The sequence below is a fragment of the Beauveria bassiana genome (assembly GCF_000280675.1).
Source record: "Beauveria bassiana ARSEF 2860 unplaced genomic scaffold BBA_S00011, whole genome shotgun sequence".
NCBI classification, from domain to species: Eukaryota; Fungi; Ascomycota; class Sordariomycetes; order Hypocreales; family Cordycipitaceae; genus Beauveria; species Beauveria bassiana.
This window is the reverse complement of record NW_007930846.1, coordinates 73,643-97,556: the sequence shown is the minus strand read 5'-3', so window position 1 is coordinate 97,556 and position 23,914 is coordinate 73,643. Positions and strand designations below refer to the sequence as shown.

The 23,914-nt window shown below is 49.8% G+C and overlaps 8 protein-coding genes across 8 annotated transcripts; 5 read left to right on the top strand and 3 right to left on the bottom strand.

The window, feature by feature from the left end:
• Nucleotides 1-40: 40 nt before the first annotated feature.
• BBA_04679 (urea amidolyase, putative) lies at nucleotides 41-4,091 on the bottom strand (the record flags this gene model as incomplete). Its single annotated transcript, XM_008599776.1, has 7 exons — nucleotides 41-291; nucleotides 342-418; nucleotides 476-780; nucleotides 878-1,329; nucleotides 1,400-3,467; nucleotides 3,533-3,568; nucleotides 3,633-4,091. The coding sequence occupies 7 exons, from the start codon at nucleotides 4,089-4,091 to the stop codon at nucleotides 41-43; spliced, it is 3,648 nt and encodes a 1,215-aa protein (XP_008597998.1).
• A 2,028-nt stretch (nucleotides 4,092-6,119) lies between these two features.
• On the top strand, nucleotides 6,120-7,296 carry BBA_04678 (trypsin-like protein; the record flags this gene model as incomplete). Its single annotated transcript, XM_008599775.1, has 4 exons — nucleotides 6,120-6,368; nucleotides 6,453-6,712; nucleotides 6,780-7,143; nucleotides 7,276-7,296. 4 exons carry the CDS (start codon nucleotides 6,120-6,122, stop codon nucleotides 7,294-7,296), a joined length of 894 nt encoding a protein of 297 aa, XP_008597997.1.
• Nucleotides 7,297-9,649: 2,353 nt separating this feature from the next.
• On the top strand, nucleotides 9,650-10,859 carry BBA_04677 (uncharacterized protein; the record flags this gene model as incomplete). The annotated part of the gene is made up of 2 exons (XM_008599774.1): nucleotides 9,650-9,677; nucleotides 9,874-10,859. 2 exons carry the CDS (start codon nucleotides 9,650-9,652, stop codon nucleotides 10,857-10,859), a joined length of 1,014 nt encoding a protein of 337 aa, XP_008597996.1.
• A 711-nt stretch (nucleotides 10,860-11,570) lies between these two features.
• On the top strand, nucleotides 11,571-14,032 carry BBA_04676 (acetamidase-like protein; the record flags this gene model as incomplete). The annotated part of the gene is made up of 5 exons (XM_008599773.1): nucleotides 11,571-11,645; nucleotides 12,193-13,213; nucleotides 13,279-13,466; nucleotides 13,573-13,813; nucleotides 13,905-14,032. 5 exons carry the CDS (start codon nucleotides 11,571-11,573, stop codon nucleotides 14,030-14,032), a joined length of 1,653 nt encoding a protein of 550 aa, XP_008597995.1.
• Nucleotides 14,033-15,200: 1,168 nt separating this feature from the next.
• Nucleotides 15,201-15,840, top strand: BBA_04675 (uncharacterized protein; the record flags this gene model as incomplete). Its single annotated transcript, XM_008599772.1, has 2 exons — nucleotides 15,201-15,318; nucleotides 15,371-15,840. 2 exons carry the CDS (start codon nucleotides 15,201-15,203, stop codon nucleotides 15,838-15,840), a joined length of 588 nt encoding a protein of 195 aa, XP_008597994.1.
• A 354-nt stretch (nucleotides 15,841-16,194) lies between these two features.
• On the bottom strand, nucleotides 16,195-17,715 carry BBA_04674 (membrane transporter; the record flags this gene model as incomplete). The annotated part of the gene is made up of 3 exons (XM_008599771.1): nucleotides 16,195-16,274; nucleotides 16,346-16,443; nucleotides 16,514-17,715. 3 exons carry the CDS (start codon nucleotides 17,713-17,715, stop codon nucleotides 16,195-16,197), a joined length of 1,380 nt encoding a protein of 459 aa, XP_008597993.1.
• A 764-nt stretch (nucleotides 17,716-18,479) lies between these two features.
• Nucleotides 18,480-19,385, top strand: BBA_04673 (lactam utilization protein LAMB; the record flags this gene model as incomplete). Its single annotated transcript, XM_008599770.1, has 2 exons — nucleotides 18,480-18,767; nucleotides 18,924-19,385. 2 exons carry the CDS (start codon nucleotides 18,480-18,482, stop codon nucleotides 19,383-19,385), a joined length of 750 nt encoding a protein of 249 aa, XP_008597992.1.
• Nucleotides 19,386-19,615: 230 nt separating this feature from the next.
• Nucleotides 19,616-19,897, bottom strand: BBA_04672 (uncharacterized protein; the record flags this gene model as incomplete). The annotated part of the gene is made up of 1 exon (XM_008599769.1): nucleotides 19,616-19,897. One exon carries the CDS (start codon nucleotides 19,895-19,897, stop codon nucleotides 19,616-19,618), a length of 282 nt encoding a protein of 93 aa, XP_008597991.1.
• Nucleotides 19,898-23,914: the final 4,017 nt, after the last annotated feature.

The following is a 23,914-nucleotide window of genomic DNA, read 5'->3' as shown; positions in this document are numbered from 1 at the left end:
GTAATCCGATGATTCATCCTGCATATTGCAAGTGTTGATGCTATCTGGGTTCTGTCTCAACCGGTCGTGATAGCACAATGACCACATCGCCAGGCTTCACAATATCGCAAGGCGCCACAATGACGCTCTCCACGATCAAGCCAGCCTGGGCGGCCGACACCCTAATGTTGATTTCCATTTTCATTGCCTCGAGTATGACCAACACGTCGCCTTCTCTGATCGTTTCGCCTTTTTGTACCTTGATTTTGTATACGCTAGCGTGCATCGTGGCTTCGATCTTTAGTGCATCATCTGCAAGGGTCAATATTAGGATCATTTCACGGGGGCCAAAATCAACACACCAATATCCTCCAGGGACGGAACACGGTCCCGTTCAACCTTTTGCTCGCTTTGCCACTGGTCAAATATCTGCTTCTCCCTTGAGGTCAATATGTCAGCTGTGTAATACATATAGGATCAGGCAAGGCGTGCTAACTTTGCTGTTTCCACTGCGGTCGCTTCTTCTTGTCGGGCTCGAAACTCGGCCGTCTCGTCGGCAACACTTTTGCAAAATCTAGTGTACTCTTCCACATCAAACTCTGTCCGAGTAATGTCAAACTGATACTTGCCAGCCTGAAAGCGGCTGTATATGCCTTCAAACTCGTCCTCGTCCACCACGTAGAAGCTCAGCTGGTCAAAGTTGTCAAACAGCCATGGTCGATCACCGAAGCTTTTATTGACGCAGAATTTGTCCCAACCGGGGAGCGTGCGGCCAAAGTTGACATAACCCCCAGGAGCGTCCTGTGTGTATACGTGTTAGGATTTGTCGTGCTCGCTTGTGCTCGCACCGAGCGACTCGCCAAAAGCGCGCCGAGGGAGTCATGAAAAGAAAACTTACAGTCGGATCGCAGCAAAAGAAGCAGCCGCCAATTCCAAGCCCCCCAGCAGGCGAAAATGTCCTTGATGGATTGAATTTAGGGACCATCAGGCGACAGCGAGGATCCACCGGAAATCCAATGGGCGTGCCGCTCCAGAATCCCACACCCACGACCAAGATTCTGGTGCTGAGCACTTTGTCTAGCACTTGTTGCTTATTTTTGAGACCATTTGAGCGAGCAATAAATTCGATGGGATCGGGAAGATATGAGGCAGTCGGCCGCTGTGTGTGCATATATCGCTCGACTGAAGCCCTGTTGACTTTGTCATCAAAGACCATGGGCAATCTTATGTGTCGGCTGGATAGTCTGTTTGAAAGGGCTGAGGATTCATCACATTTCTTCAGTATGCGATATAGTTCTTGGACTAGCCGTGTTTGAGAGATGATAAATCCGTCGTACTGGACCAACAAACCTGCGAAACAGTCAGCTGTCTGGTGAAATTGACCTCGTTATGGCCACGCGTGTTGGCGCCCGAGACTCACTGCATCCGATAGGTGTCACAATCTGTACTCCGTTTATCGTAGAATCGTTGATTGCCTCGGTCACTGCCTGCACTTTGCAGCGGACTTCAAGCTGCAATGACTGCAGGAATTCGACGAGTATGTATGAATCGCCAGCCTGTCGAATTGTGACGTCTTTGTGGGTACCAATAATTGCAGTGGACGCGGTGCTTGATTTGATACATTCTGCTTGAAGCTGAAGCCTGACCGGAGTTTCTGATGGTGAGCCTCCAGCTGCAAGGCATTTCACATACCGGATATATGCCTCCTGCCCCTGGCGCAGGGTCATTGCGGACTGCAGCGTAATTGGAGCAAAGCGAAATTTATCGCCCGGTTTCAGTTGACCAATCTTGTACAAGTCAGCACGTGGAATAACATGCGACGTGATGAAGCCGCCCAAAGACGGGGCGTCGGCCGGAAAGATGACTGCGGAGTCGCCTGTCCAGTTGAGAGCCCCCAAAGAATAAGGATAATCCAAGTAGTTGCTCGGATGAGAGCCGCCCTCGCCTCCAGTCTTCCTTGCCCATTGAGGTCTTGGACCATCGAGACGGACTCCGGTGCGGGAGACCTGGTGAGAGACAGACCACTCAGATGAGTAGATTGCCTCGACATCCGAAGTAGTCATGATGTCAGGAGAATCATGTGGACCGGATAGGCAATAGATTGTCGTCAAGTCCAACACTGGAATCAATGAAGTCGGCAAGTCAAAGGGGGCAAATTCCACGGGCTCGCTTAGATCCAGCATGTCTCCCGCTACCAATTGACGGCCTTGATGCCCTCCGACTTCAATAATGGGGCTTGTTGACTTGGATCCAAGGTACTGAGGGATACCAGGAAAGCCGCCCCGGACTGCAAGATAGGTGCGACACCCTTGCGAAAGGCGGCCAATAGCCACGACAGAGCCGGCAGGCACCTCGATACGCGAGTACATCTTGACGGGGTGATTGTCAAGATGCACCTCGACAATACCACCAGCCAATGCAATAATGGCTCGTTCATGGAATTTGATGGTGGGACCGGCGAATGTGATTTCGAGTAGTTCGCAGCCAGGATCGTTGCCTGCCACACAATTCGCTAGTCGGGCGTGCAGGGCATCCGCAGGGCCTCCCTCGGGGATGCCGAACCCTACTCCCACTCTTCCCGGAAAGTCCTGAACCGTAGTTGATGAACCGGGAGAGACGACTTCCATAGCTCGGGGCGTGTATTCGAAGCTATCCAGTACGTTGGTTGTTGTCTTTCCATCCCTGAACCACTCAGCTTCGAAAATGCGCCGCAGATAGTCCGTGTTTGTCACGAGTCCTAGCAGCTTCGTGTTGTATAGGGCTTCAAGTACCTTGGAAATGGCAGAATTTCGATTCTCAGAGTGAGCCATGACTTTGGCTAGCAATGGGTCAAATGCGAGAGATACGCTGGTTCCCGTCTGCACCCAGGTGTCGACACGGATGCCTGGGCCGCTTCCAAACTCTGCCAGCTGCAGCTGGCCTGGACAGGGAAGATGGTTCTTGAAGGGATTTTCCGCGTAGATTCTAGCTTCTATAGCTGCGCCTGATGGTTTCAACAATTTGAGAGAATCGAGGTTCAATGGCTGCTCCGCCTGCTTTAACATGAGCGCGACCAAGTCGATGCCGAATCGTAGCTCCGTGATTCCGTGCTCAACTTGCAAACGAGTGTTCATTTCCAAGAAGAAGAATTCCCCGGTTTTATCGTCGACGAGATACTCGATTGTTCCTGCAGATTTGTACTTGATACTGCTGGCAAGCTGTTGGGAGACTCGGACAAGTTTTTCTCTCAACTCTGGCCGCGTCTCCACAAACGGGCTGGGTGATTCTTCAATGACCTTTTGATGCCGTCGCTGAATGGAACACTCGCGCTCGCCAAAGATGACGCAGTCTCCACGACCGTCTCCAAAGATTTGGATCTCGATGTGGCGAGACACGGGATAGTAGCGTTCCAGAAACACGCCCGGGTTGGAGAACAGAGCGGCCCCTCGACTTACTACGCTGGCAAAGGATGAGAGAACTTGACTTTCGTTTTCGCATATCTTCAAACCCTGGGAAACTGTTAGACACATTCAGACGCTTTCGCGCGGCGCTCCCGCCGTCGTTGCCAACCCACCATTCCGCCTCCGCCGGCCGTGGCTTTGAGCATAATCTAGGCATGTTAGAACCAAGCGCAAAAAAATGCCGATATGGCTGAGCATTAAATATTTACTTACAGGATATCCAATCTTGGAAGCTTCCGATACAGCTTCGTCTGCGCTCTGAATGATTCCAGAACCAGGGCACACAGGGACGCCGACGCCTGCGGCCAAGTCCCTCGCGCGGTCTTTGATGCCAAACGTGACAATGTGTTCAGGATCAGGCCCGACAAAGACAGCCCCAGCACCCTCGACTGCAGCTGCAAAATTTGCATTTTCGGATAGGAAGCCGTATCCTGGAATAACGAAATCTACAGCCTGGCGTCTAATGATGGCAATAATCTCGTCAATATCGGTGTAAGAAGACACCGGGATGGAGACGTCGGCATCCGTTACATGAGGGCTGGAAGCATCGCTGGGCATGTAAATTGAAATTATGCAGTATTTTAGGGATCGTGCTGTTTTTAGGATCCGGTTCGCAATTTCGCCGCGGTTCGCAATCAGAAGGCGCTTAGCCGACGTCTTGGTGGTGGCCATGGTGCGTGGTAATGAGAGCTGCAAGATGCTGTTTTCGTGTTGCAGAGGAGAGAATACCAAGATATTCCCCTTTTATAATCAAAAATAATTAGCTATATAAGCGCACACGTACTAAATGAATCCTCGCTTGACATATGAGAGGATTATGCCGTAGCCCAGTTTCCCAAATGGATGCTGTTCCGCGACAGTGCGGGGGCCATTTACCTCGATGCCAAGGCGCACCAATGCCGTCTGATCGCGGAGTGTGCTGATGGATTGTGTTAAAGCAACTCTATCTATATAGTGGCAAGGAATAATCGACCGTCGTCTGCTTTTTTAGAGGCCGTATCTCATTTAGTAACGCGGAAAGCTGACATCGGCGAAAAAGCGAGCTCGCCATTCTGGGCCGCACCTCTACATCAGCTCGGATGAGAGTACAGAGTCGGATGAGGCACATGTAAAGTCGTTAAAGAATGAGCAGTTATCTAAGGCATTTATTGCACCTTCTACATGCGGTACCCTCTACGAGGCTGAAGCCGGCGGCCGTCACTGAATCATTCCACATTATCTGTCAATAGAGGCGCCTGCGACCGTGCATAGTGTCTGCAGTCAATCAAGCCTCCTCTCGAGCCTCCATTGTGTGTGAACGTGGTACTCCTTTTTGTCAGTTCTCACTTCAGGCGGCATGGTTCGGGAGCAGCACGATTTCCCGGAGCAGGACTGCATCTCCAGTCACTAGCGCCCCCCGAAAGCAGCATGCTTCGACGAGCATGAGGCAACCCCTCTCTGCCTTGGTAGTGGCGCGTCCACGAGCCGCCCCCGAAAAGGCGCCCCTGAGGAAGCCAGAGTAAATTTACCCCGGGCTCTGGCGAGATTACTAATGATGGCAAATAATTCAATTTAAAAGGTACAGTACGCCATTGTCGATCAGAGTACCTAGTTACATGTGATATCCAGTGTAGTGCTTCAGCTTACATGCCACATGATCAATTTCCCTCGGCATTACATAAACCACGCTATAAGTCTAAATTATTTCCTATTTTTTTATCTTATTTAATTTCATTATAATAACTTTATACTATATATATCTATAAAAATCTTTAACCCTTAATGATATATACGTCAATTATTAATTTACAGAAGTTCAAAAAGAGCCAAGTTTTCATATTGCTAGGGTCCTCCCCTAAACGTTTGGAATATACACCGCTTACGTCAAGTGTTATATAATCTACTGGTCTGTTATTAATAACAGAGTTAGTTAAGGTAGAAGTTCAGCTATAGTACTCGTGTCAAACGATTCGATTATCTGCTAATGGCCTAGTATAACTAGTATATTGGTATTAATATATAAGATTTATTACTTATATACCTCTCTTTGAAACCAGATTCATCGTTCTTATTTAATAGAACAGCTAAGCTATAAGTAACTTTTTCGTGATGTTGCGACGGGCTAGACTCGGGGAGACCTAGGCCGAGACCCTCTTTTTATACGCCACCCCCCACCCCCCCACCCCCCTCAACGGACCCCCACAGACCGAGCCACGCCTGCCACAGCGACCACAGTTATTCGGCCGACTACACTAGGTAGCCAGCGCGTGAGAAGGATAGTGATAGTATAGTAGGATATTTTCTTTCCTTTGTTTGTTTCCATTTTCCTTTCTATCGATATAGCTAGCCGCGCTGAGTAAGCCCTCAAAACCCTCATCAATCTATATAATTAATACATTAACTGGCTTTACATCAACTGGCAATGTGGCTCTTCCGATAGTTCCAAACCCAGAGAGTAGTGGGGGCCTGTACGATTATTCTCTTTATACGGCCTACCTACTGCTATGCTGCCCCTGCCATCATATCAAGAGCGACTCAGGCGCAATACGAAGAATCATCAGAAGAGTGTAAATACCATGTGTACGCGGAGAATAAATAACACAAGATGCCTATTCAAGAGTTGCTTCTCTATTCTATAAGCAATCAAACTTGCCTTGACTATTTTCTATCTTTGTTCGATACTCTCTCGCTTCTAAGCAATTTACCTGCGTCGTCTTCATCATGGCTCTCAAGGCTGCTGTTACACTAGCAATCTCGCTCTCTGCTACTTTGTCATTGGCAACTCCTCTTGATAAGAGAATTGTTAATGGTCAAGATGCTAAGGAAGGTGAAATCAAGTTCATTGTCAGCATTCGCGATAACAACGGTGTGCATAACTGCGGAGGCAGTCTGCTAGACAGCACTACAGTTCTTACCGCTGCTCATTGCTGTCACTACGCCAATCTCACCTCCGTAACGGCTGGAACATTGGTACGCATCCTGATTATCTCTCTAGTTTTGCACTGCGGTGCAACAAATGAAAGACGAAGCGGCATGGAGCTAATATCTGTACAGAGGTCTAAGCCGGGGTTGGGAGTAGAAGCACAAATTGCAACCTTCAAGACGCACCCTAATTACATTCCGTTCTTTGACAAAGGCGGCCTTTACGAAACACTCAAGCGTGAGAAACTTGACAAACTATCTTGGGAAGATAATGATATCGCAATTGTGAAATTATCAACTCCGATCGAAAAGAGCAACGCTATTGAGTTTGCCACGCTGCCTCCTGCAGGCTCGGATGCCGTGGTCGATTCCAACGCAGTTGCTGCCGGCTGGTAAGTGCCAAAACTTAGCACCGTAAAGTTCAAAACATTGTCGGAACGACGCTGATGTATAAAACAGGGGTTGGCAAGCCCCGCGGGCCGGGGACGATTTCCAGCCAATCGTGCCGGCTGAAACACTTAGCAAGGTTGTTCTTCCTGTCCACGCACGCGAGGAATGCGCCAAGTACGCAGGTTTTGGTGACAGAGAGACCATTATCTGCGCCGGTGGAAAGGGCAAGAATGTGTGCACTGCAGATAGCGGTGGTCCTCTTTTTGACGAGAAAACGGGACAGGTACTCGGAATCACGTCAATCACCATCGAGGATACAGTCGGCGAATCTGACGGAGAAACTTGCAACCGGGTTCCTGGTCTATTTACCAGAGTCGGCAGTTACATCGACTTTATCAACGAACATGTTGGTTCTGCTTCCAACGCCACGACGGTGTGAGGAAATACCTTTGCCAGGCACTACCACGGGGCGGAACATTCGTACCGCCGATGGCGAGGGCAATGCTAAGTTTAACTAGCTGTTATATAGTACTTTAGTCATACTATAGCTTAATGATATGTTTAGTTATTCTCCAGGCTGCCTTAAATTTGCACCGTGTTTCAATCTCCTTATAGCAGGGCATGAAAACCGAGCGTGTATACAAAATCCTTTCTGGGTTGCCTACCATTTTTGCCTCACTTTCAGGCACCGGATATAGAATCTCTTCAGCATCGTAACAGTTGCGAGATCTTCCTCACGCGCTGCACAAAAGAAATGAGGACTTGCATTGCTCCTTCTTGACCGGGTTATTGTCTGCTGTATCATTTAAAAGGAACAGACTTGGAACATCTTCATTGCCGTGCTCGACCACTAAAGCTAAGGGGCTATTCTCACCCATCTATAATTTTGGAAATACGAGCTGACGCCATGGTCAAGTAATAGACGTATCATAGACTCATGATCCAACGAATTACTCGAAGCCACCCCTAGATCTGGATCTTGGTTATCTCCAAGTAATAGCCTCACCGTCTTTACAGAACAGAAAATCTGGATGCGGTCACTTAACCTACGGAATGCATTCAGGAACTCGTCATCAGAGCCTAGAGCCAGCAGAACAAGTTGCTGAGTGGCATTTGCTGACTGACTGACAGACGTCCTTGGTAACGAGGAGTGACTCCAATCCAGACTAAGGCGCCAGAGGCTACAAATACAGCTAGGAGACGACATGGTTGCTGAGGCGAGTCATGCCGTGACAGTATGGATATTTGAGTATCCACCGATTGCGTTGAACAGACAATGCAACAACGCTCAGAGTGACTTGAATCGGTGGACCGTTTCCTCTTGGGCATGATGCAGACGAGTCCGCTCCCTCCCAGGGAGACACGAGCCAGCAACGACGGACTTTTCCATTGTACTGCCACAATACACACGGTTGAAACGCTGGAAAAGGCCGCGCGTCCACCTGAGCTTATTGAAGAGGAATCTATACTGCCGAGGTTACCGCCGTCGGTATAGCAGCTTGTGGACCCGGATCACGAAAAGGGTTCTTGGTACGACCCAATGAAAGCCGGCAATGGGTTTATTTTAGAGTTTCAATACTTCAGGCAAGAATATAGGACGATACAAAAAATACTTACTGTAGGTTAACTTGAGGAGCAAGGGTACCAAAAGTCTCGACGACTCAGGGCACTTTATATATAACTGAGTAACAGTGACCAGGGAGACTGAGATATAGCAGCTAATAAGGCCGAACATCCCTGGTATCTGCTATATACCTTCAAGGTCCGTGATAGTGTCCTTGGATGCTTTGCGTCTAGATACTATAAGTTCTTGAAATTTAGACTCTATTCCCTATCGCAAGCCTAAGCCCCTACACTTTGATAGTTCCATGTATTAGCTAGGTTCATCCGATTCACTTGGTGGTAACGTAGGGCTATTCATCGGAATCAAATCCGCCGCCGCCTACGAACTTTCCAAACTTTCTAAATTAGGCAAGACGACCTTAAGTAGTGTGCTTGCTTCGTGGGGGCGCCGTCCCGCTGAGGTGCTACAGGAGTTATAACGTGGGGGTCGTGGAGCTAGTGTCGCCTGGGCCTGAATTTTACATCTCCGGTAGCACCCTTGCTAGGACACAGCCACAGATGTTACGCATTAATTAGATCAAGTTTAGATGTTAGTCTGACTCGGCTTGGATATTGTGAATTAGAGCTGAAATCGCTGCGATCTGGGAATTAGGCTACTGCATTACTGTGGATAGCAAATCTCTGTTCGGAGGTCGCATTGAAAGTAAACGCGTCACGCTAATCTCGTACGACCCTATAACCAGGATTATAAATCAGGCAAATACATAGGGATAGCATAGGTCCTATACTAAGAATCTCGAGATATCACAAAAGCGATATAATATAAGGCAATAGGGACACCATTAGAGCTTTCGTCGGGAGTTTACAACCTAAAATCTTACCATGTTTTCTATATCCTACTTTAATTAGAAGTGCAATGATATACCATCTTGTAAGCCTAGTCAGGATTAGGCTCTAGTATGATACATTCATGAAAGCGACCTCCGTAGACTGTATTAGTCATATGTTACAAAGTGCTCCGCTGCTTTTGGTGGCCACGGGTCCGCAAGCCACTCGGTAGTCGGTAGTCGCGCGTAGGCTGGTTGGCTGGGAATTAGAATTCATGATTCATACCCTTAAATCCCTGAAGATGGGATCCATAACATCCGTATTTAGTACTGTCCATCAGCAAATGCAGTGCGGTTTCATAGCATGGCGACCCGCACCAGTAAAGAGGATTCCACTACTGTTCCTAGGCGGAGCCCTTCTAGATCGTGCGTAGAAGGGGCTCTCGGGAGCACATTAACAGGGCATTGGACAGGGCATTGCATTACACACCTGAATTCGGTCAATGCTACCCCGAACCCGAGATTTCTCGCCTCTAAGGATAGGCCATAATGAAATCAGGTCATGGAACAACCGCGCGTACGTAGTATCTGGGGTCATGGAATCAAAAGAGCAATACGAAGAGGTCAGGACTTGATATGGAAAGGGAAAGGTATAAAATTGCAGGTCCTCACCTAATATCATAGATCATTGACTTACACCGAACCGCATTGATCATTTTCGCCTTCACGGTTTGATACTTCGAAAAACAACCTACGCTACTCCAAGTCCCAAGGCCAACAGTACTCAATCGCGATCGCAACAAGTATGAGGCTGTCACTTGTGTTAGCCTTTTGTACGGCCCTTGCTGCTTCTAAGCCACTTGGAGCACGACAGGACTCTTTGAAGAAGCCCTTTCTACACTCTGATCTTGTATATAGCCCTCGCAACTGCGGAGTTTCGCAGATGATAAAGTCCCCGAAAAGCCGGTCAGAGGCCTGCGCTGGCACTGTCAAATACTGCCGTGAAGGATTCTTCCGCGATTTTGGTGAGACTTTCAGCAACGAGGCGGAGTGTCTGGAGTCCCGCGATCCGCCTTCACTGAGGCCGTTCAAGCCGGGCAGGCAGACTAACAAGGCCTGCGTCGTTAGACCAGGCAACCGCCGCAAGGCGCAGTCTGAGGACTGCGTCGGCACATCTCAATACTGTAGCCAAGGGTTCTTCAGAGGATTTAGCGAAGACTTTGCCAATGAAGAGGAGTGTCTGAAGTCCCGGGATCCGGCACCTGCAGCTGCCCCGCCAGTAGTTGAGCCCGAGCCGGCAGCAACCACGTCAGCAACCACGCCAGCATCAAACAGTCCGGCATCAGCACCACCTTCTTCTGCAGGCTTATCCAAGAAGCCGTTTAAGCTGCGCAAGAGTACTAAGGCTATGTGCGGCTTTATGATAGGGGACTCCAGAGGGCATTCTGAGGCCTGCCTTGGCACAGTCCTATACTGCCGCGACGAATCTTTCCGGCACTTTGGCGAGAACTTTAGCAATGAGGAGGAATGCCTGCAGTCCCGAGACCCAGCTCCAGATTCATCCAAGAAGCCGTTTAAGCTGCGCAAGAGTAATCCTACTAGGTGCGGCTTTTTTATAGGGGACTCCAGAGGGCATTCTGAGGCCTGCCTGGGCACAGTCCTATACTGCCGCGACGAATATTTCCGGGAATTTGGCGAGAACTTTAACAGCGAAGAGCAGTGTCTTCAATCCAGAGACCCGGCCCCGTCGACGCTGTAGTCAGCAGGGGGAACCTCAGCCAGAATCTGTCGACGTGGTTAACAAACTATTGCAGATGGACTTTGTGTGTTTGTGTGTTTAGATATTCAGGACTATAAAACTAGACTATCTGGGGTTCTTTCTAAAGCTAAGGTTTTCTAAAAGTGATTAAGTATACATGACGCTGACTGCTTCACTGGCGCGCGCTCAGGGAGGACGGGGCACCAGCGAGAAACAGCACATCTAAACGATTTGAGAGTTTTTACAGGCTTTAAATCATCAACTGTTGGCTGCTTTCAACTACATGCATTATGAATTCATATACACAGCCTAGCAATCACGTTGGCTGTTGAACCCAGTCTTGAGCAGAGTCACGTTAGTAGTGACGGGCTGGCTACCTGGTATTTTTTTACCTGTCAGCAATGTAAACGACTGAAAAGTTGAATAATCTAATGCGAAAAAGAAAAGTAGAAAAAAAGTTTCTTATTAATGAAGAATACATAAAAAAGATCATGATGTTAAGCCCTAGTAGGAGGGATACTACGCATTAGATAAGGCATATGTAAAAAGGTCGCTAAGAATGAGCAGCTATTAAAGGCATTTATTGCACCTTCTACATGTGGTGCCCTCCACGAGGGTGTGGCTGGCGGCCGTCATTTATCGCCGCTCGTGCGCTCGTCCACATTATCTGTCAATAGAGGCGCCTGCGATGATCCAACTGTGTCTGCAATCATGCAAGCCTCCCTCGTGTCTGGCCGCGTGAATGCCTCTCAAGTCCTCCCTTGTGTGACTGGGGCGCTCCTCATTGTCAGTTCTCGACTTCAGGCGGCATGGTCCTCAAGCAGCACGTAACATTCCACGAGCAGGGACTGAATCTACTACAGGCACTAGCGCCCCCCAAAAGCAGCATACTTCGACGAGCTCGAGGCAACCCTCTCTGTCTGTGGCTTTTCTGGGCACTTTGGTCTCGGCGGTGGCGCGTCCACGAGCCGCTCACGAAAAGCCGCCCGTTGAGGAAACCCGTCAATCAAGCCAGAGTGGATTTATGTGCCGAGCTGCGGGGTGGCGAGGCTATTGATGATAGCAAACAATTTGGTTCCAAAGTACAGCTACGATTAGGCCGTAGTCGAACAGAGTAGCTAGTTAGTTGCATTGAGATCCTGTCCTTGCTTCAGTTCAGTTCACAGCGACATAAATCAATTACACTCAGCATCATATGAACCACACCCTAAACTTTTCATATCGCGTATTTCAAATTCACCATTAGATTTGCAAAATGGCTACATCATGGAAGTCTATTGCCGAGGCAAGTCATGCGCCTTATCAATAGTAGGCTTATACTTATATCCAACAGCGTCATCAAAAGTCACGCGCCGCTGCGATACCTTCAGAATGGGTCTTGACACCAATGCAGCTTCAAGAGACCAAAAACACTACGCGAATCATCGACTTGCTGCCAAATATACTGCCTTCTCAAGTAGTTGGGATTACGGCGCTGAGCGCAACAGAGTTGGCAGTCCAGATTAAAGAGAGACAATTCTCGTCGGTGCAGGTGGCCGAGGCTTTTTGTCATCGTGCGGCAGTTGCACAGCAGTTGACTAATTGCCTGACTGAAATTTTCTTCGCCAACGCCATTGAGCAAGCTCGAAACCTTGATCATATATACGAGACTACTGGAAAACTCGTTGGTCCATTGCATGGAGTGCCAGTGTCGGTCAAGGACCATTATAACGTCAAAGGCCAGCCTACTACTGCCGGATACATCTCTTATGCCAACCATGCAGTCAAGAGTCAGGACGCTCATATTGTGGAGATTATGCGTAATGCTGGCGCCGTCATATACGCCAAAACAAATAATCCGCAGTGTATGATGGTCTTGGAGACGGTAAGCAACATCTACGGACGAACCCTCAACCCTTGGAACACTGCTCTTGGCGCCGGAGGTTCCAGCGGTGGCGAGGCTTCGCTCATTGCCCAGCGAGGCTCACCTCTCGGCATCGCATCGGATATAGGAGGATCCATCAGAGTTCCGGCTGCATACAATGGCCTTTACGGATTCAAGCCGTCGGGTAAACGTGTTCCCACCTCTGGCTGGGAATGTACAATGGCCGGTGCAGAGTCAATCACGGCAGTTGCTGGTCCAATATCTCAGAGCGTACAGGACTTGGAACTCTTTCTCCAGGTAACACTCGATGCACAGCCATGGCTGAAGGAGCCGCTGCTTGCCCTCCCATGGAAGTCACAGACAAAACACCTCGAGACGCAGAAGCTGACAGTCGGTCTGATGCTTTGGGATGAAGTGGTCCTGCCACACCCATACATTACAAGAGTGCTGAGGGAAACTGCCGAAAGTTTGAGGCAAGCGGGACACGAAGGTACCTGATGCGCCTCCTCTGAGATTTTGACGCCATTCACCAGCATCGCTGACTATAGCCATCAGTAATTGACTTTGCGCCCTATGACCACAAGAGGGCGTGGGATGAGATTTTACTGCCACTATACTTTACTGATGGCGGCTTGGACATCAAGCAGACCCTTGCCGCTGGAAACGAACTCATGCTGCCATCCGCCGAGAAACTCCTTTCCGATCCAATCGTGAAGCATCGTTCAACCCACGAAGTTTGGAAGGTAAGTATTTCTTTCGCGTGAGCTTCTACAACTTTCACAAGACGCTGACGGCGAATATAAAAAGCTCAATGTAGATCGCGATGTATATCGAATGAAATACCTACAGAAGTGGGCGGCCACAGCTCAAGCAAGCAGGTCGGGTAGGGCGATGGACGTGCTACTCTGCCCTGCAGCGCCGCTACAAGGCACCCCCCATGATGTTAAGCCTTGGTGGGGATACTGCGCGCAGTGGAATCTTTTGGATTACCCCAGCGGTGTGCTTCCTGCGGGAAGGGTCCTCGGCGACGATGCCTATCCGGAAGGCTACCAGCCAGTCAATGACTTGGATAGGGAGAATGCTGCGCTGTGTGAGTCCACCCTGATGCTGAAAAATGAATGATGAGCACATCAAAAGCATTGACTTTTCTGGAAGAAAATTGGTCGCTAACATTTGAGTAGATGACAACAGCGTATATCTCGGCATGCCAGTGGCTATCCAGGCGGTGGCTTTGACACATCAAGATGAGATGCTGATGGGAGCGATGGCTGTAATTGACAAGCTTATTAATGTGAAAAGGTCCATCTAGAGAAAGTCTGAATGTTGGAGACTGGATCCATTTGATAGGCAATTAAATTAGCAAAATTCAGAAGGGGGAAATTTTGTTCAAGATCGCTTCGGTTAATTCGTGATGACGGCTGTTCGGTGAGGTGGAACGGTACTGTTTAACGCCTTTATTATATTCCACCTAATTTCTAAAGTCCATATGGATTGAAAATCAAGCGCATTGAATGTCACTCAATGAGCAGAAGAAGAGGTGAGTCTCGCTCTCTCTATCAATCCTTCTTTTAGGCATCGTACGCGGTACCAGTCAGGGTCACGAGAATGACACACTCGGTAAGAGATGCTACAACGCTAGGTTTCTTAGCATCAATCATAATCTAGGAACTGAAAAAGCGATTCTTCTCTAATATCTTGGTAGTCAATTAATCTTTTCTTGGTATACTTTGCTTGACGTTACAATGATAAACAGCTACCAACCTAGCTCGATTTCTACCAATCTACCAGCATGCTAGCCACCACCGGCTGGCTTTTCTAAGCGCTGCACAATTATATGTATAAACTTGAAATACAAAGTCTACCGCTTTATCGCTATTTTCTTGCGTCTTAGACTCCTCTATTTTATTTTTCATCAAGAAATAGCCTAGACATGATTGGCTGTTCTGGGCAAGGTGCTAATATATAGCGATTAAATCCCTGTAAGTATTACGGAAACCTGCACATTCGCTCCTACAGACTTATATACGTTGAGTATTGCTAGAGACGCAGCAACGTTTTGCTGGCAAAATCTGGAAACAAAGCCACAAAGTTTGCCATGCGCTAATTCATCATCTTGGGCCCTTCTTACCATACAGATCCCGCCCGCGACAAGTTTACCATCGCCCACTACGTAGGTTTCCCGACGCATAAGCTGGAAAGACCTGCTGCAATATGGCGTTTTGGCAAATACACCATCCAATCAGACACTAACACGCCGCAGACAATAAGCCATGGCTTCTTCAGCTGCTGCATGCAAGTTTCGTCACAAAAACTTCATGCAGCCATGCCTAAGCACCGAGGCAGCGCTGAAATCCGCTCTTCATGGCCAGTCTGCCTCTTTTTCCCTTGACTTGTCCCATTCTGTTCTGACACAGTCGCTTTTTTGCGAAATTATTACTTCGACAGCAAAGCATAGCCATTTCAAAGCCCTATTTAAGATGGTACTGTATTCCAATTACGCTAATGGCGATTTCCGCTCTGGTAAATGGTACTGCGGCTGCAATAAGGAGGTCAAATGGCGCCCATCGAAACAGGAAAACAGCAAGGGCAAGCTATGTTTGTTTCTTCCGATAATAACGTCAGCGTCCGATAATTAACTAGGTCATAGATGGATCCTGCATATACTGGAGAAGCGACGAAAGCGAAAAAGACTGTAAATTCTTCCTGGCAGAGGCAGATGAGCCCAAGGCGAGGTTAGAGAAAGCTCCGTCTGCCCCTCAGACACCCTTCGCGCGGCGCACCACCGAGGCAATGCCAACGCCACACACTGGTTCAAGTTCGAGGGTGAACCTGTTCAGTGGCGGCGGTAGAGCAGGACGCCTTTCTAGTGTGAATGATTCACCCACCGCGCGTCGCTTTGCTCACGTCGACACTAGCGACGATGACTTGGCAAGCGTTGTCATACATGTACTAAAGCAGGAAGGTATCGTCCTGAGAAGCTCTACTGAGTCCCTAGTTCGGCATGCCATTGGTAGCCACGTCGGAAAGCACGAGGCCGCGTTGAAGAATTCGAATGATAGCCTGGCCTTTGCGTTGCAAAGACTTGATGAGTTGGAAAGTGATGCGGCTGCTGAGTGATGTTGTGTGTGGCATCACCAATGGAAACCAATCCGAGATGCTTCAGAAGGTCTGATTGACGAGCATAGTGTGAGAAAAGAGACAGCGCGAATGAGCTACTACGTATAAAGTCCAGAGAATTTTTGCAAACACAGACGGTATTGACTACGAATTTCTTCAAGCCCATGAATGATCATTCGAGTGGTTGCCGTGCGTTCTCATTTATAACAAGCCCTTACGCCTCGCAGAGCTGCACTAACCCCATCATTTATAATCCCTCCGGAGCGTGAGTAGACTTCCACTGCCAATGCTTGGGTTGACCATCTTTCGTGACGTCTTTGGAAGCCTTCAGGGCACATTAACTTGACGCGTTCTTTAACCACAGCTTGACTCAGCTTCTTCGACCCCAGGTTTGGCGGCAATCTTTTCTGCATACTGAGGGACTATGACATCGACTATTTGCATTACGTCAGTATGTCTATTCAAATACATTCCACAGCCCCCTGGTAAATTCACGGTAGCATACCTTCTTCGCTGTAATTTGACTCGCGAGCTCGCATCATCAAGACAAGCATGATGGGAATGGAGATGACCTGCAAAGCAAGAGCAAATGCTATCTGGGCTCTGTTGTGTAATATAGTTAGCAAATATCCAGTGTCCCGGCCGGCTGGCTGGCTTTCAAGATGGGACGTACTGGTAGGATACTTGTGCAGCTGCCATTCCGAATTGAACAGCGACGCCGCCCGCAGCAACACCTTTCCATAGTCCACCGTAGATGGCTAAAACAGTTGGTTCATTCGTAAAAGTCCCCATGACCCACATCCCGATTTGTTGATGAGAGCCGTATAATATACCAAAGATCAGGTAGAGAACAAACGGCCCGCGAAAGTCGTAGTCGGTCCAATCAACGCCTCCATTTGGCGGCGACGCCCAGGCAGCAGAGACGGAGACCCAGACCAACAACGCAGTCCAGCCACTAAAGACGAAGATGCCGAGAATTCCAACAGATATGTACCCACGAACACTTCGCCGAAACGGCAACCGGTCTGTAAGATAAGCGCAGGCCACCGAGGCAGGGAGCTGAACAAGGTAGAAGATGATGTTGTTCATGGCTCGGGTCCGCAAGTTGAAGTAGCGACCGCTCACAGAGGGTAGAATCCCGAGAACTAGCTCGCAGCTGAAGATGACCGGAAGCATAGCCATCACACGATAGTCTCGCAGTACCCGAGCGACTCCTCGGAGCTCTTGAGCAAGTGACAGATTGTGGAAAACTGCAATCGGCGTCCCATCTTGACGACGAACGTTCTTGGGGCTGACAAGCCCAAATATAGTCAACGGAAACGCAAAACAAATGAGAATGATCATGACGATGTAGACGCTCGTCGGACTGCCGTCTTCTGCTGACGCGGCATTATTGTAAATAATGCCAAATGCCACAATGGATCCCACAACACTGCCAATTTGGTTGATGAAATACTGAATGGCGATATATTTTCCTTTTTCGAGCTCTGTCGCGTATGCCCACTGAATGAAGCCAGACGTGCACCACAGCATCGGAGCGCTGAGCCCCAGGAGGACGCCTCCAAGAATCGGGAACCACTCACGACCCGTACGATCGTAGTAAAAAAGGCCGGCCACGTAGAGCGGATATCCAGCGACGCCAATAGTCATTGTGATGCGTGGACCCAGCTTGTTCATGATGGCGCCGGTGAAGAAGCCAAACACGGCGTAGATGCCATAGAGGGAGCTGTTGGAGATGTCGCTGACACGCTGCGACGAGGGCTTACCGCCGCCGGCTCCGAGACCGAGGACGGCAAGGTAGACACCGACTGTGAAGAAGAGCACAGAACCCGATATGAGGTTCTGCGTAAAGGTGAGGTGGCGTGAGAGCTGCATGGTGATTGCTGGCGATGCGTGACGTAGAATCAAGCAAGAAAAAGATGTATATCAATATTCCCGGGCGCCAAACCAGAAATTCAATGGTGGCTTTTTCTCATTGGCGGCGATTCGGTCTCTTTTTAACCACCTTCTCTCCTCACACCTTGATTGCACATCCGAGACATGCCAAACCAAAGGCGGCGCCGTAAGGATTCTGGGGGCGATGGCATGTCCCAAGACATGAGCAAGAGGAAAGAGATGTAGCAAACTCTTGATCTGGACCCCCTGTCCTTCACTGGTCGATTCGCATTTCAAAAGATAAAAGATAATGCGGGGGTGGGGCGATGCAACGAGTTTAGGCACCGTTCACGAGCGGCCATGCACAATATGGGCTGAGTCGGGACAACTCCACGAGCAAGCCACACACGCGATCCACGCCACTTTGCAGGTGAGGAGCGCTTTATCAACGTATACGAAATAGGCAAAGTCTACGAGAAGAAATAGGTAAAGTCTACGAAAGGTCCTCATGTATGTGCTTGACGCCGGTACTCTACAAGCAATGCAGTGTTGATAGTATAAGTATAGGCACACGTCATTATTATATACATAGAGTTGTGATTTGAAGCCCTATATACATCACCCTCCCCCCCCCCCCTCTCCTTCCCCCCGACTGGAGATTTATCTACATTCTTACAAGTTCTGCTCCTGACAACCTCCAACAATCCGTGCTCTTTTGACAACCAAAAGCATCAGCTCGTTTCCATACTCTTTCACTTCCACGCATGGCAGACACCGACTTGCCGTGGGCGTCCAAGCCCATCGAGATTCACTGTGACATGGGCGAGGCATTTGGCAACTGGACCATGGGCGACGACGAGGCCATCATGCCGCACATAACATCCTGCTCCATTGCGTGCGGGTTCCACGCCGGCGACCCCATGGTCATGTACAAAACTGTCAAAGCGGCCCGCCGTCACGGCATACGCATCGGCGCGCATCCGTCATATCTCGATCTACAAGGCTTCGGCCGACGCGAAATTCAGATGGACGGAGTCGAGTGCGAGAAAATGGTCATTTATCAAATTGGCGCCCTCAAAGCGTTTCTCGACATTGAGGGCATTCCCCTCTCCCACATCAGCGCACGTTCAAGAACCCTCTCCCTCCCCTTGCGCCTTGCGAGGAAGTTTTCCAGTACAATTTCTAACTAGAATGAATCAGAAATATAGCCCCATGGAGCTCTGTACGGCGTCATGTGCAAGGACAAGACGGTGTGCGAGGCCGTCTGCCGCGCAGCCAAGCACTTTACCTCGCCCGACGGCAGCACCCCGGTGCCCATGATTGGCGCCGCCGGCACGCTCATGGAGACGACGTGCGCGGCCATGGGCATACCCTTTGTGCAGGAAATCATTGCCGATCTCGAGTACGACGAGCACGGCGACTGCATCATATCCCGCACGCACGACGCCGTCGACCTGGATGCTCTGCGGACGCGTGTGAGGGAGGCGCTGCAGACGGGCCGCATCGCGTGCAAGGATGGCGGCAAGAGGCGCGTGGATCTGAAGCTGGGCGCTGCACCGCTGAGTCTTTGCATTCATAGCGATACACCGGGTGCGGTCGAGGTGGCGGTCGAGGTCAGCCGCGTTGTTGGAGAGTTTAATCGGCAGCGGTTTGGTGTTGAAGAGGAATAGGTTTAATAGAGTGACTGGGACTAAGATATTGAGACCTTTCGAACCTTATTTTAGGGGTTAGAGTCTGCTTCTCTGGTTCAAGTTCCATTTGGTAAGACTGCAGTATTGTACATTGCCCTCGCTCTTCCCACTACTCTCCATGATCATACAACTGCATGATACCCCTTGTGTGCAATTTAGACATCTCGCTCAAGGATAATCTACTCAATTACATATGATCCTCGGCGCTTTCAAGTCTCGAAGCTATACGACGGCACTATGGCATCGGCCCAGAGCGCCCGCTTCCAAGAGAAACCTGGCTTGGGTGGATGGAACTCGTCATCGCCATCGCCATCGCCATCGTCATCGCCATCGCCATCGCCATCGTCATCGCCATCGCCATCCTCCGCTGCCTGATGGAGTATTCTGTGCGACACTTGCGCGAGACCCTGAAAGTCACCGCAACTCGCAGCAGAGGGGGCTTCGCATTCGCGGGTTGGATCGACATGGTTTGACGCACGTTCCTCAACCATAAGGCGCGAGGTAGCAAGGACCGCGAGATAGACATATGAGGTGTGCAGTTGTGGTTTGTCCAAGTATCAGCCAATTTTCGGACTTTTCTTTAGTGATGCGCCACTCTTTGTCTTTTGCTTCGAATACAGCGTTTCCACATCTCTATCTCTCGCAAACTACCATCTCTTTTATTGCATCTCACATGCTGTTGATTCTATAATTGCTACTAAACTCTTTTCCACGCTTCTCGCATGTACCACTGATATTCTTCATCACGACAATCCTTTTCCCATCTTGTTACACATATCGCAACACCTACCTTTACAAATGCCCTGCCCTTCTGGACGAGTTCCGGTCATCCCGCAAACCACCATTTTCTACGTCGTTCCCGGCCTTTATCACGATGCATAATGAGCCGCATCCAACTTGACTTGTCATTTTGCACGTTTTCAGGCTTTCTATTCTACCAGCTTATAAAAAGATATATAAAGTCGTGCAGCCGGACCTGCAATACCACGTAAGAAAATGCCTCCGTGCCGCAACGGCAGTTCCATTATGCTTGTGTGGGACAGTACCTCGCTGGTCCGCACGATAAACGTTGCCTTATCTACTAAATTGTTTCTTTAGTTATTTTTGGATATCCCTGCAGACGATGGAGGGGAGTGGCCCAATTAGCACGCACGTCGCTGCAGGCGCAGGGTTTATGTACGTGTGTGTGTGTCTGTGCAGTTGTGCGTGCAGCGAAACTCAACGGGTGAGGCTTTTGCTTGTTTTGTTTACGAGGCGGCCGCACTGTAGGAAAGAGGTTGGTGTAAGTTCTCGGCTCCGCTCCCGGGCTTCCGCAAGCACCTTGTCTGCAGGTAGTCGGAGGCGTTGTCTGCGATATGCTTTCTTCGCGGGGGAGCCATCCTTGGTCCACTCTGCGGCCGGGTATTGTCCGCCACGGCGATTACTCCGCCGGCGGTGTTTCCTCTTACGGCGTCTTTGTCTCTGGCGTTTCTGCTTTATTAGGGTCGGTTGGCTAGTTCGTCAACACCTGGGGTGGCAGGAGTGCAGCAGGCGTGGATGACTTCGCGTATCGTTATCGATCAAAAATTTCTACTCCCCCGAGCACGTCTATCTCATTGGACAAGGAAATCAACTATCCAGCATAGTGTTATGGAGTTGTGTGCAACATTGTCAACAAGTCGGCGTGTATGTCCATCTGTCTGTGCGTCTGCGGTCCCTCTCGGACAAGAATGTTGGTCGAGAACAGAGCCATCGCGGTGGGGTCAAGCCTTTGTAGATCCGCGCGTGTGCGTTTCGTCTGTTGTTCCGACGGGCAATGTTTTCGACAGGTTTTGGGGCGAATCAAGTCCGTCAAGAGTCCTGTCCGGGGGCCACAAGGCTTGACATTGGTGTGCATGTGGCTTGTCGTTGGTTCGGACAGGCAAAAGCCATGGCCTGCTGCGGTGGAGAGAGTCTTTCGAGAAGAGCGAAATGTGAGCTCGTACAGTGGTACCGCAAAACGGGTCATAATGAATCGATCGTAGGGTCAGTCCAAAACTCGAGTCGATTGTCCGCTCGCAGAGCATTGACAAATCTCCATCTCTTCTCCGGCCCGCTTTTAGAATGGTCTCGATGGTAGCATCTCGGCGCGCCACCGCTGTCGCCAAGGCATGCGAGTTGTACAGTATCAGTGACTATTATGGTAAGCCGGCATTTCGAGAGAGCATGCCTCGCCAACGGTCGGATATTGACAGCAGGGGTTTGGGGCAGATGTACCCCCGGGGGTTTGGCTTGGGAGTGGCTCTGATGAGCAGTCCGTGACAACTTCTTCATGCGGTCACTGTCGTGGTCCAGGGGCCTAGTTTGGTGGTACCAACTGGACATGCGAGTCAAAATCGTTGCAGTGGGTTTTTTGCTTCCCTTCTTAGTCGACCAACTAACTTGATTCTGCAGGGATTGTCGTCGAGGAGGGGAGGGAGGGTCTGGCTTGCAGGAGCAGCGAACGCCTCACGAGGTGGCACAAGAAAAAAAAGGCAATCTGTCGGCACGACGATAAGAAAAATCGAACAAAGAACTTCACACGCAAGGTTATGTGTGCGTTGATATTTCACGAGGTGCAGCCCGTATTCAGGTTAGTCGACAAGTAAGGCACTGACAAGGCAGTGAGCGAGTCATTAAGAAGCAGCAACTCAATGAGCCTGCCAACTGTTGACTCGCCATGGCAGAAGAACGTCCTATTTTCGCGTGAGACAATCTGCAGTCTCGACAAAAACGAGTATAGCGAGGACGAGTTTATGCAAACTAACTATTTAGTCACCATTCCCTGTTCACCATTGCTGCCCAACAAGCGGGCGTGTGTGGGCAGATGGACGCCGCCGCTGGCGTGCATCGCCCCGAATCGGCACCGACCGTGTGCGCCGTGTGTGGGCTGCGGCGGAAGAGAGTCTCGGACCGCGGCGTTTGAACACCAACGAGGACAAAGGGTACGGAACAGAGGGCGGAACATGAGACATGCAACACCCGGTAGATTGGTCTAGGGTGTCATGACGTGATGTCGGATTACCAAGACTCGACTGCGCGCAAGAGCAAAGGGTTCGACAAACTTTGCTCAGCATCAGTCAGTCAAATCAGTTTGACAAAGAGAGATGGCTGCCACAAAGAGAATCGTATCAGTGGGTTGCACTGTTGCCGAGTTTCACGGCAAGGACGATAATTGGGGTTTGGTTACACAGTCAAGACGCCTTGCGACAACGAGCCGCGTTCCTCCACTGCCTTGATACTGGTGCCGTGTCTGAGATGGCAGACAAGGCTGTTGGGAAGGCTGAGCTTGGCATATTCGGCCCCGATGGCTCTCGAAGAGGATGTGGTACACAAAAGTCGCAGTACTGTACTTATTCTGGGGGGGTACTCTAAGGCGGCATATTAGCAACTCTAACGATGGCCAGGACTTGCATGACAGGGTGTACCAACTTCCATATTGAGTTTAGCAACGTTTTGTCGTCGATTATCTACCGAGGAGACGAATGTGGTGTTTCTGGTGTGATGGCCTTGTGGGCTGTCCCCCCCCCCCCCCACCCCACTTTGGACAGGCAGAGCTAAATTATTCCCTTTTTTTTCTCATTTTGCATTGTGCCATAACAAGCAAGATATTCATGGAGGGAGGTCGCCATGTTGTTGTGCAATGCTTTGTAATATCTGCTGTAGTCAACTGCTCTGTATGCCTGCCTCCAGAACGGAGCAAAAGTCGGTCTGGTTGGGTGAGGCAATGTCGATGAAGAATTTAGTCCACAATGGCTTGCCTTTCCTTTTTCCATCTCTTTCTCTGTGTCTTGTGCGTGACGTTGACACAGTAATTAGCTCCATTCCTTTATAACAGTCTCTGATGATTGCTTCGCAGGACATGTATGACTCGGGTAATTTCTTTTTCTCCCCGATCAACGTTTCTCTTTCTCTTTCATTGCTGTAGCTTCGGATTCTTTCTTCCTTGACAAACGTATGATTATGGTGACCCTCCCACTGGTGCGGGTTTGGGCGCTATTTGAGCGGATATCGAGATTCGTTGGCACAGGCTGTTTCCCACTACCCACAGAAACCCAGCTCAGCTCGTCCGGCAGCGATGGAAAAAACTGCAAGTGCTTCTTTGCCATTCGGTAAAAGACAGGCCTAGTCAAGGCCCCATCGGTGGCAAGGCAAGGCCTGGCAAGCCCAGAACCAAGTGGAAAGGGAGGAAGACAGAAGAGGCTGGCGCAGTCGCGCGTGCAGGGGCGCAAGCCGCAGACGCAGGCTTGGTTTTCTAGTCAAAGGACGCGAAACTCGAGAGCAGGCTGCATACTTACGAGGCCAAAAGGAAATACGCTGTTCCTGGTTGAGCCGATTGGTGTTGAATCAGAATCACGAATCAGACTGGGAGAGCGGGCGGACTAGGCTAGGCGTTCTCTCGCTCTGGACCCGCCTCGGGAGTCTACTCCACCCAGACTGGTGGGTAGACATGAGTAGAAGAGCGAGAGAGAGAGAGAGAGAGAGAGAGGTCTTCGCCGAGGGGCGGGAGT